At 39.0% G+C, this 14,740-nt stretch overlaps 1 protein-coding gene across 1 annotated transcript in view; it reads right to left on the bottom strand.

Moving 5' to 3' along the window:
* The window catches only part of SERGEF (secretion regulating guanine nucleotide exchange factor), a gene marked incomplete at its 5' end in the record, with an annotated part of 82,097 nt that overhangs the window by 52,525 nt on the left and 14,832 nt on the right, over positions 1-14,740 (bottom strand). Inside the window, 3 exons of the mRNA XM_081315338.1 lie at positions 890-1,056; positions 13,003-13,161; positions 14,246-14,308. Coding sequence (XP_081171464.1) covers positions 890-1,056; positions 13,003-13,161; positions 14,246-14,308 — 389 coding nt within the window. The remainder of the gene's footprint in view (positions 1-889; positions 1,057-13,002; positions 13,162-14,245; positions 14,309-14,740) is intronic.

The raw sequence follows: 14,740 nt of genomic DNA on the forward strand, positions 1-14,740 counted from the left end.
TAGAATGATGTGGCTGCATAAGTGTTCATACCCCCTTTTATGTAGGGATGTGACGGTGTTCAGAATTAACAGAATCACATTCAAACTGATGGTAAATAGTCGTCAGCACACACCTGCCACCAGTTAAACTGACTCTGATCAAGTCCATGTTAAATTCAGTTGTCTTCTAAACTAATGCTTATCTAATATGCTGAGACTGCAGTCAATCATAAGGATGAACAAAGAAGGGCACGACAGAGACTTAATTCTGAAATTTAGTCAGAGGTACCCTTTTGGAGTCGTAACTTCAAATGGTCCTTAACTCAAGGACTATCTGAATAGTTGTCATCAATGTACTAAAGTAACAAAGAAGTGACTTCAAACAATATTCAGCACTTTTTAGAACACAAACACATGCAAATGTTTTGCTGAACATTTGTATTTCTGTTAATTGGAAAAGAGGCTTTCCGTTCTCTGGCTGTTTTTCAGAGAGAGTACTTCTACAATTAACTTTAGTATGGTAATAATGTATTACCAGCATGGTAATAATGAATGGAGATTATTAAAGCCAGCCTTTCACAATTCAAATATTTTGTGCAAAATAACTTATTTTTATTCTACAAAGAATTATCTACAAAAGTGTGTAGTAGAGACTTTTGTGTTGCAAGGAAGCAAGTATAAGGAAAGCTGCAATCAAACTATTTATTAGAAAGAGTAGTATAGAGAACCACATTTGGATTGCCTTTCGGTTTTTACAAATTAAATAACTGGCAGACTATTAGATATAATAAGTAAATGCATGCAATATTGATTCAATGGATTGAGACAGTACAGCATCCCTTGTGCCAGAGGCACCCTTCAGATTAAGAAAAGAAGGTCTAAGCTGACAACATGCATAGTTTTTCCTTACCTCAGATGCGCCAGAGAGTTTGGGCACCGCAGCAGGAGCATAAAACGACTCTTTCAAATGATGCTCTGTTGACCTCTTTCTGTCCTGGCTCTGTCTTTCGCATGGCATCTCACTTCTTCCAAGTTGACCATAATCTCCTCTACCCCAGGTGAAGACTTTCTCTGTCTCTAGATATCAGTGACATAATTGCAGTGTTAGTTCTTGAATTGGCAATTAGATAAAATGATAATAAAAATTATTAAGCTGGACAAGATTGGAATGCGTCACATTAAGCTTTCCTTTTCATTAAATATTTCTTTCTCTTCAGTTTATATATTTTGCACACAATGGATTCATAAATAGCACTAAACATTAATGGGATGGCATGGTTTTGGCTTAGTAGAGTTTCCATGAATTCACCCATGGTGATTTGTTGAGCATGATTTCTTTTGTTTGTTATGTTGATATTCTACATTTCTTCTAGGCAAAAATGAGAGAGAGAGAGAGAGAGAAAGAGGGAGGGAGGGAGGGAGGGAGGGAGGGAGAGAGAGAGTACCCTCCTACCGGAACATTTCTGCCTTAGTACAAAGTGTGAACTTAGCTTATTAGAATTTAATCCAACAAGTTTAGCAAGTTTAGAAATCAACCCTAAACTGAAATATAAAAACATGTGTATGTTCAAGTAACATGTACATATCACTTTTAAGATGAAAAGATGTCCATACCCAAAGCTACTACCTAAAATTCATGACACTAATATAGAGACTTGCTTCCCAGTTTTTTTGACCTCTTGACAATCTATCTGTCATTTCAGCCCTCCAGAATCATCAGGAGCAGATCTCAGGTCTGTGACTATTTTAACCTACTTCTCACCAGTTTTCTCCTAATCTCCTGCGAGAGGAAATGAGTCAAGAAATCTTCCTACATATGGATGAAATACTCAATTAACATTTTTCCAATTCTACCTGGAAGTCACAAATCGGACACATTAGCCATAGCTTTGTCCTATTTAAAATTCATGATACAACTTTTCCCTTGAAACTTGTAATAGTAATAACTAAATGCTGACTGCAATCTAATTTTAGTGATTTTATTATAAACATATCTGACACAATTCCATAACAAAATTAATTGCAGCTCTCCAAATACAAGTCAAATCTTGATTTCCAGTTTAATAGAGCTTAAAAAGAACAAGACCTGAGACATGCTTTACATCTGACTAAAGATATATGAACTAGTGAAATCACTTCTTGGATACCCCAGCTTTGTTTCCATTACTAAACTAATTTTAGATTCTTTGATCTACCACTGGCAAAAAAATTACTATTGAGATTTTATATGAAGAAAGCAAGTTGTTCTATTTACAAAGCAAGTTGGTTCTACCTGTATTCTTATTTTATATTGTGAACGGTTTCTTAGTTACACATGATTGTTCCTTGCTATTATTATTTAGCTTATATTGGCATTAATCCATTCCATGAGCAAGGCAGCTGCTCCCTTAGCAATAAACGAAAATCCCTCTTATGTTTAAAATGCAAGTACCCATTCTTAATTTACACTGATTAATAACTTGCACTTGCATATTACAATTGTTTTTATTTCTACCTCCATTGCTACTTCATCTTGTTTCACAGTGTACCATTATCATTCTTTTATTACATTTCACATTAGGAATTGAATAGTTTATTTTATCTCATGGGCTTTGGTCCCTTTTATAATTAAGCATCTCAAGGGAATCCTCCTTTTTTAATATGCATATAGCTAAGAAGAGGATTGTGACTAGCTGCAGCCACAAATTCTGCCTCCATATTATCTAAAAGAGTCTATACATCTTATCCACAACATCGGGGATTCTGCCAATTTAATTGCATACTGAATATATTAGATCCTGTTTCAAGCTTTCATTCTGAACAGGTGATTTCTTCAAGAAGAAGAGAATTATGCAAGTTGGCTGTGTCCTTTCAATCCCCAAACCTCCCATCTTAACTGGCATGGCTTGAAACTGGATTCTGCATGTATTCACAGGAGGTTGCTGCACAATCAAAGCTCTTTTTAATCACTTACAGATTTGATTTACCCTCTCATATATTTCAACTTTTATATAAAGTTCCTGCTACAACTCAGAGTAAAAGGGATAGCAATTTCTGGAGATTCCATGGACATGTAGAAATATTTAAAAGTAGGTATTAATGGTGCCTGCAAGAGGATAGCTATCACTATTAAATATCAGAATCTTTGTTCCAAATTTAACGCAACCAGAATACTATCCTAATTCAAAATTTTTACACAATTATTTTTCAATTCATATTTCACTGCATATTCAAGATCCAAAAATATCAGAGAACGTTCTTATACCTGAACATGGGAAAAGAGCTGATATTCTTTCAGAGGTTGTTGGACTTCAACTTCAACTTTGGCCTTAGCTGATTTTCTGTATTACCTAATCAGTACATTTTATCTTATTACCATATATACTTGAGTATAAGCCGACTCGAGTATAAGCCGAGACCCCTAATTTTACCCAAAAAACTGGAAAAAGTTATTGACTCGAGTATAAGCCGAGGCTGGGAAATGCAGCAGCTCACGGTAAATTTCAAAAATAAAAATACAGGTAGATAACAATAAAATTGCTTTAATTGAGGCATGTGGAAAAGAGGGTCAACAAAAACAATATATTATCAGTATATTCAACAAAAACAATATATAACATTAAAGTATTAACAATAACTTTAAATGTACAAAAACCTTAACTCAATAAGCAACCAAGCTAAAACACAAGCATCAAAATCCTTCAAAACTGGATTCCTCCTCCTCATCTGTATCTCCAAACAGAGCTTCAGCTGTAGCTGGTGTGAGGTTATCATCATATACATTGTCACAGAGTTCGCAGTCATCACTATCACAGCTGTCGTCCTCATACAAAGCACTGTCTTCACTGCCATCCATAGCATTACTTATGCCACATTTCTTGAAGGCGTGCTTCACCATGTCCTCTGGAATCTCTTCCCATGCATCACGAACCCACTTTGCTATCAGTTCTATGTCAGGCTTCATCATATTTCCACCTTTTGTTAGTCGGGCTTGACCAGATGACATCCATTCGCACCACATCTTTCGCACACGGTCTTTGAAAGGTTTATTTAAACACACATCTAAGGGCTGTAATACAGATGTAAGCCCACCTGGAATAACGGCTAAAGTAACTTGAGAAGACTTTGCCAATGTTTTTATGTCATCAGATGTGTGGGCTCTGAAAATATCCCAAACTAGCAATGATGGTTTTTTCTTTAAGGCTGCTCCTGGTCGTCCATTCCAAACTTCTTCCAGCCACTTTTTTGTTCCATCTTCATCCATCCAGCCTTTAACATGTGGGCGCACTGTAATTCGTGGTGGGAAATTGACCTTTTTAGGCAAGGTCTTTCTTTTAAAAATAATGACAGGCCGCAGCTTAGTTCCATTAGCCAAACATGACAGAACGACTGTAAAATGGTTTTTCTCATTACCTGTGGTTCTGAGTAAAACAGTTTTGTCTCCCAAACTTGCCACGGTTCTGTTGCTTGGAAGATCAAAGGTCATAGGTGTTTCATCCATATTCCCAATATCTCCCAGGTCATAGTTATGGATCTTTCTTTGTTTTATGATGAATGAATGGAATGACATCACTTTTTCATCAAGGTCTTTTGGCAACTTCTGTGAAATCTTTGTTCTTTGCCGCAAACATAGGCCATACCTATTCATGAAGCCAGTACACCATCCTGCTGACGCAACAAAATTTTCAATGCCTGGTGCTTTTAATTTGTCATCTTTAGCCATTTGAAGGGCACGTAAGCGAATTCCCATGCGTGTTACGCAGTAACCATTTTGACGACACTCCATAACCCATTTATGCAATTCAGTCTCTAGAGCCCCATATGGAGTTGTTAAACCACGTCGAGCTTTTTTTGCCTTTGGAATCTTTTCCAAGTCAGCTTTCATTTTCTGCCACTCTCTCACTTGTTTTTCATCAACACCAAATTCCCTACTTGCAATACTGTTATTGCTTTTTTCTGCTCTTGACACAACCTTTAGTTTGAAAGCAGCTTCGTATGACCTGCGTTTTTGTTTTGGTGCAGGATTAGAAGTACTGGGATCCATTTCTAACAGGAATGGGGAGGTCTGCTAGGGAGGCGGCAGTCAAGCGTTGTTTCCCTCCTCGTGCGTGTGTGTGTGTGTGTGTGTGTGACCCGCGGGAACGGCTGGTAGAGGTGGCGGCAGTCCGGCGTTTGCGTTTTTTGTGTGTCGAGCCCCGTGGGCTCGTTTGCGTTTGCGTTTTTTGTGTGTCGAGCCTGGCCCGAAGAGGAGCCGAAGGGAGCAGCTCTGCAAGCCCCGCCGCCCCCTTCTCTCAGCTTCCTGACAGCACATCCCGCAGGGGAGGTCTGCTAGGGAGGTGGCAGTCCGGCGTTGTTTCCCCCCTCGTGCGTGTGTATGTGTGTGTGTGTGTGTGTCAGACCCGCAGGAATGGCTAGTAAAGGTGGCGGCAGTCCGGCATTTGCGTTTCTCTGTGTGTCAAGCCCCGTGGGACCGACACACAGGAGGGGGGGGACGCCGCTTCCTTACCAGCCATTCCCGTGGGTCTGACACACGCACGCATGCATGAGGGGGGGAAACGCTGGACTGCCGTCGCCTCTACCAGCTCTGCAAGCCTTTGCTGCCCCTTCTCTCCTCTGCCTGGCCTGAACAGAGGAGCCGAAGGGAGCAGCTCTGCAAGGCTCTGCCGCTCCCTTCTCTCAGCAGCCTGGCCCGAACGAAGGGACGCCCCTTCGTTCGGAACAGGCAGCGGAGAGAAGGGGCGGCAGAGGCTTGCAGAGCTGGTAGAAGCGGCGGCAGTCCAGCGTTGTTTCCCTCCGCGTGCGTGCGTGTGTGTGTGTGTGTCAGACCCACGGGAATGGCTGGTAGAGGTGGCGGCAGTCCGGCATTTGCATTTTTTTGTGTGTCGAGCCCCGTGGGCCCGACACACAGGAAGGGGGGGAATGCCGGAATGCCGCTTCCCTACCAGCCATTCCCGTGGGTCTGACACACACACACACACACACAGACACGCACGAGGGGGGAAACAACGCCGGACTGCCACCTCCCTAGCAGACCTCCCCTGCGAGATGTGCTGCCAGGAAGCTGAGAGAAGGGGGCGGCGGGGCTTGCAGAGCTGCTCCCTTCGGCTCCTCTTCGGGCCAGGCCGGACTGCCGCCACCTTTACTAGCCATTCCTGCGGGTCTGACACACACACACACACACACACAAGTCGCGCGCGCAAGTCCTCGGTAAGTTCTTTTTTTTTGTTCACTGGAGTATAAGCCAAAGTGGATTTTTCAGCCCAAAAAGTGGGCTGAAAAATTCGGCTTATACTCAAGTATATACGGTACTCACTGCATGAAAAGTCTAAATTAGACCAGGTACCCTTTTGCCTCTATGTTTTCAGTGTCTGATGAGTTTTCCCACCACTACAACTTCAGCTTATCATCCCTGAATACTTTAAGATTTATATGATGACATAAAACATAACATTTGTGATGTAATTTGCAAATTTTACCTTGAAGGTATCAAAAACAATCAAGATTAATTTATTCAGCTTAACAAAGCTATTTGAGAAAGCAGCAATGATCATAAACAGAAAAATTCAATACACTAAGTAATTCTTTGGACAACATATTTATTGTTATAAAGCACATACATACGAACATCTAACTGTAATTACTGCCTGTGCTCAGTCACTCATTATACGTACTTTGTAGTAGAGTGAGACGTACTAAATTCTATACACATGCCACTAGGGGTTAAGTCTTCACTATCTGTGCTGGTTCAATATTTGAGAAAATATTATACAAAGATGATACTGTTATTATTATTCTATGTTTAGTATTATTCTAAGTAATATATAATACTAAATTATTGAATTATTGAGTCCTTTTACTATGCAATACTAATTAAGTATTATTCTCTTAGATTAATTTGGACAACCTGAAACTCTCTTTTGGATTCCAACCATTACAGCTGCCTTTTATTAGCCATGTTGTATGGAGACAGATGGCAGTTTAAATCCAAAGATCTCTGACAGAATGGAGAAGGTAAATATTGACTGCCATCCTGTTGGGTTACTGCTCAGTCATACAAACTGTCATTGTGGTTGATAACTTGAATCTGAAAAAAGAACAGATAAAGGGCTTCATAGACAGTTGCGGGGGGAAGAAGGGCTGAAATGACTTAAGAATCTAGAAAGGAAGACTTGAGGAAAAAAAGATAATGGCTAGGAATGAAAGATCGTATTACACTATTACAAGTGGCTGAAGAGACACATGTCCCAGAATCATTCATGATGAAAGACACCATAGGATCGCTATGCAAAGAGGACAACACAGTGTGAGATCTATCTACCCTCCACATATATCCAGAGGGAGAACAACAGACACCAGGAAGAAAAAAAAAGAATCAAGTTTTGCTCACTGTAAGAGTTTGCCAGTTAAGTGAAGCATTCAATTAAGCATTTGGGGAATTTAGTAGCAGTTACATTTTTGGATAACGACATTATTAATTTAGCAGGAACAGTAGTAGCACAGAAAGAGACAATCGCTGAACTGTGGAATAATTAGATCATAAAATAATTTGCACTTTCTCTTGTCTTTTCTTTATTGTACAAAACTGCTTTAATTGGTTTTAAGAATCAAATGTTGTTAATTGTGTATGCTGCCCAGAGTCACATGCAAATCAGAAGGAAGGAAGGAAGGAAGGAAGGAAGGAAGGAAGGAAGGAAGGAAGGAAGGAAGGAAGGAAGGAAGGAAGGAAGGAAGGAAGGAAGGAAGGGTTTTTTAAAATATTAAACTACTGTGGGAAGTCTCACCTTCTTTCTGCCACTGACCTAAAATGCACATTCACATGTATTTGGCAAGAGCTGTAAAAAAGGAACTATTTACACTTACACCTTTTGTGGCCTACATTTAAAATAGAAATACCATGCTCTTTCTAAAGGTCTTACCAAAAGAATAAATTAGTTACAAGCTATTCCACAAAACTGACCTGAATTACAAGTTATATGCTGTTAGCAATTACAGCTAGAAAATCGGTACATAGAGAGTTTGAACATGTTTAATGAATGCATTTGAAAGGAACTCAGGAAAGCCTTGACAGCCCCATACCCTCTATTTTATGTGGCCTAAGATGTTTGCAACACTTCTGAGATTCAGACTAAAGTCACAGAATAGCCCTAATAACAGTTTACTTGAATTGTTACTCAAAATATAATAAACTTCCTAAATAAGACAGCATTTCTATCATAAGGCACTACATGCTATAACAGCATGTAAACCATCAGCAAACCTAAATGTTCAAGTCCACATGGGTTTGTAAATCAATCTTTCTCTCCTCTCTTTTTCCAGTTATTTTCTAAAAATGTTTCTGGTTCATATGAGAAATGGGCCTCAGAGGCATTTTTGGGAATAGAGATAATGCCTCAGGCTGATGTATTGCTTTGTGGCATACTACTTTTCTTTTTTTTTATAATTGAGTGACTCAAAAACATAAAAAAATAAACAAGGCAAAGAATTTGGAAGTACCAAGGAATGAATACCATCGTGTCTTGCACTAAGGATTGGGTCTATAAGTTGCAGCACAGAATATTTATTCAAGCCTATACCCAAGAATTTAGTCAACTAACAGTCAGTACTATAATGGTGTTAGATAAGGGAGAACAGAATTAAAGCGGGGCTGGACATGGACTGTTTGTGGCAACATAAGGAATCTAAGCTGATAACACATTTAACTCTACATCCCATTCTCTTACACATTGTCCCCATATCCCACACTGCAAACCTTTGATTTGAATGAATGAATGAATCTTTATTGTCAAAGTACAACCATGTATACATTGAGATTGGCTGAGCCTCCCTTCGTGCCCCCACTACCACAACTCACAGTGACAACAAACCCACCATCTTGTTACACCATGTGAGCTAACTGCACAACACACCGGACTCACAAGTCAATCATACATAAAATTACACAATTATTTCCCATTCAAGAGCCATTCAAGATAAAAGCTGTTCTTCAGCCTGTTGGTACAGCTGGCTATACTCCTGTATCTTCTACCCGATGGTAGGAGAGTAAAGAGATACTGTCCAGGGTGTGAGTCATCCCTGAGAATTTTTTTCACTCTTCCAAGGCAGCGAGCCCTGGCGATGTCATCCAGTGGTGTCAGGGGACAGTCCACAATGTTTTGTGCTGTGCTCACCACCCTCTGTAATACTTTCCTATCTATGGCTGTCAGGCCAGCATACCAAACTACAATACAGTGCGAGAGGACGCTCTCTATAGTAGACCGGTAAAAGAAGGTCATTAGCTGTTGTTCTACCCTGTTCTTCCGCAAGACTCTGAGGAAGTGGAGTCTCTGTTGGGCCTTTCTGGCCACCTGGGTTGTATTAACTTTCCAGGTAAGATCTTCACAGAGGTAGACTCCCAGGAATTTAAGGAGGAAACTCTCTCCACACAGCCCCCTGCCCCCACCCGATGTAAAGTGGGGCAGGTTCCTCTCTTTTCCTCCGGAAGTCTAGCACCATTTCTTTTGTCTTGCCGATGTTCAGGTTCAAGTTGTTCTCTGAACACCATATGGATAGTTTTTGTACCTCCATATTGTATGCTGTTTCATTTCCACCTGTAATAAGACCCACTACGGTGGTATCATCTGCAAACTTAATTATCGTAGTATATGGGTCGGACGATACACAATCGTATGTGTACAATGAGTGCAGGTAGGGGCTAAGCATGCAGCCCTGTGGCGAGCCGGTGCAAAGCTTCAGGGGGGTGGATAAAACAGATCCAACCCTCACTGTTTGTAGCCAGTCCCTAAGAAAGTCTTTAATCCAATCGCAGATGGAGGGGGAAAATTCAAGTCAGTCAGCTTTTCAATAAGAATGCTCAGCAAAATGGTGTTCAAAGCCAAGCTGTAATCAATGAAAAGCATCCTGACATAGCTTCCAGGTTTCTCTAGATGGCTTGCTACAGAGTGTAGAGCAGTAACTATGGCATCGTCTATCGACCTGTTCCCCCTGTAGGCAAATTGATGTTTGTCAAAGTCTGGTGGGAGGCATGTCCTAAGATGTTGGAGAACCAGTCTTTCGAAGCATTTCATCACTACAGACATTAATACAACAGGTCTGTAGTCATTCAGGCACTCAACTGCTGTTTTCTTTGGGACTGGGACAATGGTAGCTGCTTTCAAGCATGATGGCACACAGGCCGTTTGCAAGGAGACGTCAGGATCCCTGCTAATTGGTTGGCACAGTTCTTAATCACTATCCCCAGCACCCCATCTGGGCCTGCAGTTTTGCTGGGATTCACAGCCTTCAGTACAGCTTTCACTTGATGTTCACACAGGGCGAGTGGCTGAGAATCAGAAGGCCAGCCAGCAGATCCTTTGATCCTTTCACAACATCCTATACAATGGATTGCACAAACCACAGCGAGCAAGTGAAGGATGCTTAACCCCAGCGTCATCTTCTATCACAGCAAGAAATTCCAGGGTCAGGTTACTTGCAGAACTATCTTTGCCTGAAGGTATTTATTTATCCTACTATTTTAGATAGGATGGGTATGTACCAAATCCCCTTCCTTAAATACTGCCACCTGATGGAACCACAAAGCCATGCCTTCTCAGGCCCCGGCTCTTTGAAACAGCCTCCCATTGAGATCAAAAGGCTCTCTATTCTTTTTAACCTTCCAAAAGGCTATGAAGATCTGGCTCTTTTATCAAGCATTAGACTACGATGGGAATTGAGTGTAAGGTTACTTGGTTTGGTACCTGGAGGGAAAGGGTACCTTTCTTTTTAACTATGTTTTGTGGTTTGTTGTAAACTACTGAAGTTGTTGCATGAAAAACACAGCAATATAAATCCTATACTGTAAGCAAGCAAGCAAATAAATAAATAAGGCAAAGATGCATTGAGTAATAGGATCCCAGTAAATTGATAGGTTTCAATCTCATGTATGGACTAGTTATTTAAACGTACTTGAAAATATTTATTACTTCTTTTATCTCACCAGAGCTTATCTATATTTTAGGCCTTATAAAAATTCTAGATTAGATAGAATTTGACTCCGAGTCTCCCTAATTTGAAACTTTAACCATAAGACAACACTGCTTTTAAAGGTTTTTCAACTAAAAAAACCAAAGAGCACTAAGTGTAAGATTGACCCTTTCAAAACTCTCACATCCCTCCAGTATCATTTTGCTCATTAATCATCTTCCTGGTATTTTCTGACATCCTATTGCCTGTTATGGGAGAGAAGATATTAAATAAATGATGAGGTCTTCCAAGATTTCACATGTTATTTTGCCAGCACTAACCTATCTATAATTTCTTTCCACAGACCTTGGATCACTGATTCTTCATATTTCACCTAGCAGCTCAAGCAGAACCAAACTGCTCAAGAACAACAAATGTCTTCTAGGATACATTCATCAAGCAAAATAAATACTGTTTAGTACTTCTCTAAGACATTGCAGTGTGCCTTTATAATACTACACATGAACAGAACTGTTTTTCAGAAGCTTTTAGTGCAAGACCCCCATCCACAACAAAAGCCTCCTGGGTGGGACAAAAAATGTTGTTCCTTTTTGCCACAGAACTTATCTGGAGCTAGCCAGCTCTGGTTATAATTTTATGGTATATCCTTTCTCTAGGTCTTTGGTATAACTGCAATTGGACAGGGAGGGGGAAATGACGGTGTAAGCATTTTTTCCATTTCCTTTCATCCATTTTCACAAGAAAGGATGTGTAAATCTTTAATGTACTGAGAATTATTTTCCCATTTTAAAAAAGCATAACAAACAGATCTGTGGATTTATTCAGAACAACACAGAGATAAATAAACTCCCTTAATTAAGGCTCCCTTTGTTATTGGCTACCAGCATAAGGAGGACGGCAGTTATTCTGAACCCAGGATGACTCACCTTTTAAAGGCTTAAGACTTTGTTATCTCTTTTCTTTTTCAACACATTTTTACTATATTTAGAACTTCCTTTAGTCAAACCATCTCAATGAGATTCTTACATAACCTAATTTACATCTGCAACATTATAGAATCTAGACCCATTCTCACAAAAATATCAATTATAAAAAGAGTGACTTTCAGTTTTGGATTTACATTCTGCAATTCCATTTAATAAAACTGCAAGAATGGATTTACACACTATTGCTTTCACTCCCAAATCCTTAGAAGCAACAAGGCATGCAAGCAAGAAAGAAAAAAATCCAGTAACATGAGGCCTGACCTATGGGGTAGATGATGTTTGCAGATGGGACAATCTGACAAAACATTTGCCAATTTCACCTTTGTCTGGCAAAACTGAAGCCCCAATGCAATCAAACTATTATTTCCATTACAGAACTCATGATCTCACTAATGAAGAAATGGAGCCATAGTATCTTATTTAAAGAGAAACAATATATTGTATCTAAGCCAGAAACTAAACAGCTACTATGGAAAGCTATAATGAATAGCATTTCTGTCCAATATTGATGGCATATTAGGAACAGAATTCTAGACCTACTATTAGAGTAGTATAAAATCTTCATAATTCTTATAATGCACCATTTGGATTAATTAAATGTTAGGGTTACAGACAGACAGAAGAGTGTTAGTAGTATATACATGGCTATTCTCCTATCAAACCATTGTCTGAAATTGTAGTCTAAGATATGATATTGGGGGGGAAAATCCTTCTAAAACAGATATTGGTATCTGTTGCATTCTGAGTTACAAACTTCTAACAGTAGGACTGAGAATATATTTTAATTAATTAAATATATTTAATTAATTAAAATATGTTGTAGGGAACATATTTTATATATTTAGACCATTATCTTTGCAAAGATGAATAATATTATAATACCTCAGAGAAAGAAAGAGGAGAAAGAAAACACAAAAGACTAATTTACAGCTTAGCATGAAGACCAATCAGTACAATAAAATCAAACATTTGTCTGACGCAGTATTTTGCCATGTCTTCCACACATCTTAGTCTAAAATCCCTTTTAAGATCCATAGAAATATTTTTTTTCAATTAAATAGATGTCGTTATATTTTAGATACCGCTTTTTAGATTATACCTGATTGCACCACCAAGTGTGTCCAACCACTCCAAATTCTTCTAATTTTTTCACCCTCAAAATAGTAAGCTTCAATCTTCTGAGGTTCCAAAACAATAGAGTCTTTGCTTAATAGTTGCTTGTGCTTATTGTTTCCCCAAACATATAAATCTCCATTATCTTAAAAAGAGAGAAAGAATAAAATAGCAAGGAAGACATTTTCTGTATTATTTCTTAAGGACACAGATATAGCGATTAAATGTCATTGCTCTATGCAGAAATACTGTAGTAAATATCTTAACTTTAAAAAGAAGCTACAATTCAGAAATGCCAAAGCACAAGAAACGATGCATAAATCGCATTGCATGCAATTAGCCATAGTTGACAAAGTTGCAAATTAAATTTCTCCAAAATTTGTAATATATAAACCAAATCATGCCCATGCAAACAAGTGCATCCAGGACATACAAACACATAACCTTGACAACATCAATGCACAACACACACACACAATGCAAGCATAATAAATATTCCTTTGTCAGCTCTTCATAAGGAAAAAAAACATACTAAAAGTTTTTGTATTATCAGGGAAAAAAACCCTTTATCTTAACAAATCTTAACAAAGGACAGACAAAAACAAACTAGGCCACTCAAAAGATGGAGCTGAGACGACCTATTAGATATAGTGGAAAAAAATTAAATACAAGGTTTACACTTTGTCTTTATTGACCGAATCTTGGCAAGGGTTTTTTTAAAAGTACTTTGCCACAGCCTTCTTCCCAAGTCTGCGAGAAAGCGACTGTGGCAAAATCACTCAGCTGGTTTCATCACTAAGCAGAACTAGAAACTTAAGGTCTCCCAGTTTCCAACATAGTGCTTTTAACCACCACAACAAACTGGCTATTCTCAGCAGGGCTAGCAGTTGCCAAAATTCTTTTGGCTTTAATTTCCTGACTTTTTTTCCAATACATTTCACTTATTCGCAGTTCTTGGATTTTCTTCCAAGCTTATCTAAGTGGTTCAGTTCTGCTTATTAGGATGAAACATGAAAACAGCTAACAAAATTACAGACAAAAATCCACAAGTCAAAGTCACATAAACCATATGAAGGACATTTGAACTAGTGTTTCAAAATGGGAGAAGGAAATAGGTGCTTTGAAGACTGAAACACATAAATCATACACTCAGACACTCCTAAGGAAATGTGAACTAATATCAGAAACAGAATGCTTTGAATGGTTAAGCCAAGCCAAAGGAAACATACCTGTGAGTGACACAACATGATGTGAGCCAGAAGCTACACTCCTCACTTTGACATTTTCGAAACCTAGGAGAGTAATCCATTTATGTCATGAGTAAAAGAGAGAATTCCTTTCACAGAGGTTTTCTGTGTTGCAGAACATCACAAACAAAACTAAAGCTAAAAAGTAAAATGTGTGAGATATATAGAAATCATTGCTGTACAGGTCATGTTGGGTTACTACACTGCAAATAAATTTTAATAGATCAATGGTCACTTTGACTGAATATTCTTTAAAAATGGCTGAATATTCTTTAAAAATGCAAGCATATACATTTGCAAATGAAATTAATTTTCAAGAACCATGACTTGGCTTAGATAGTTATGGTTATGGTCTTTAAGTCCCTACATGGCATGGGTCCGGAGTACCTCGGGGACCACCTGCTGCCGGCGTCAACTCCCCTCCGCCCTGTGCGTTCCCACAGAGAGGGCCTCCTCAGGGTGCCACCAGTCAGAGAA

The sequence above is a fragment of the Vipera berus genome (assembly GCF_964194415.1).
Source record: "Vipera berus genome assembly, chromosome: 1".
NCBI lineage: Eukaryota > Metazoa > Chordata > Lepidosauria > Squamata > Viperidae > Vipera > Vipera berus.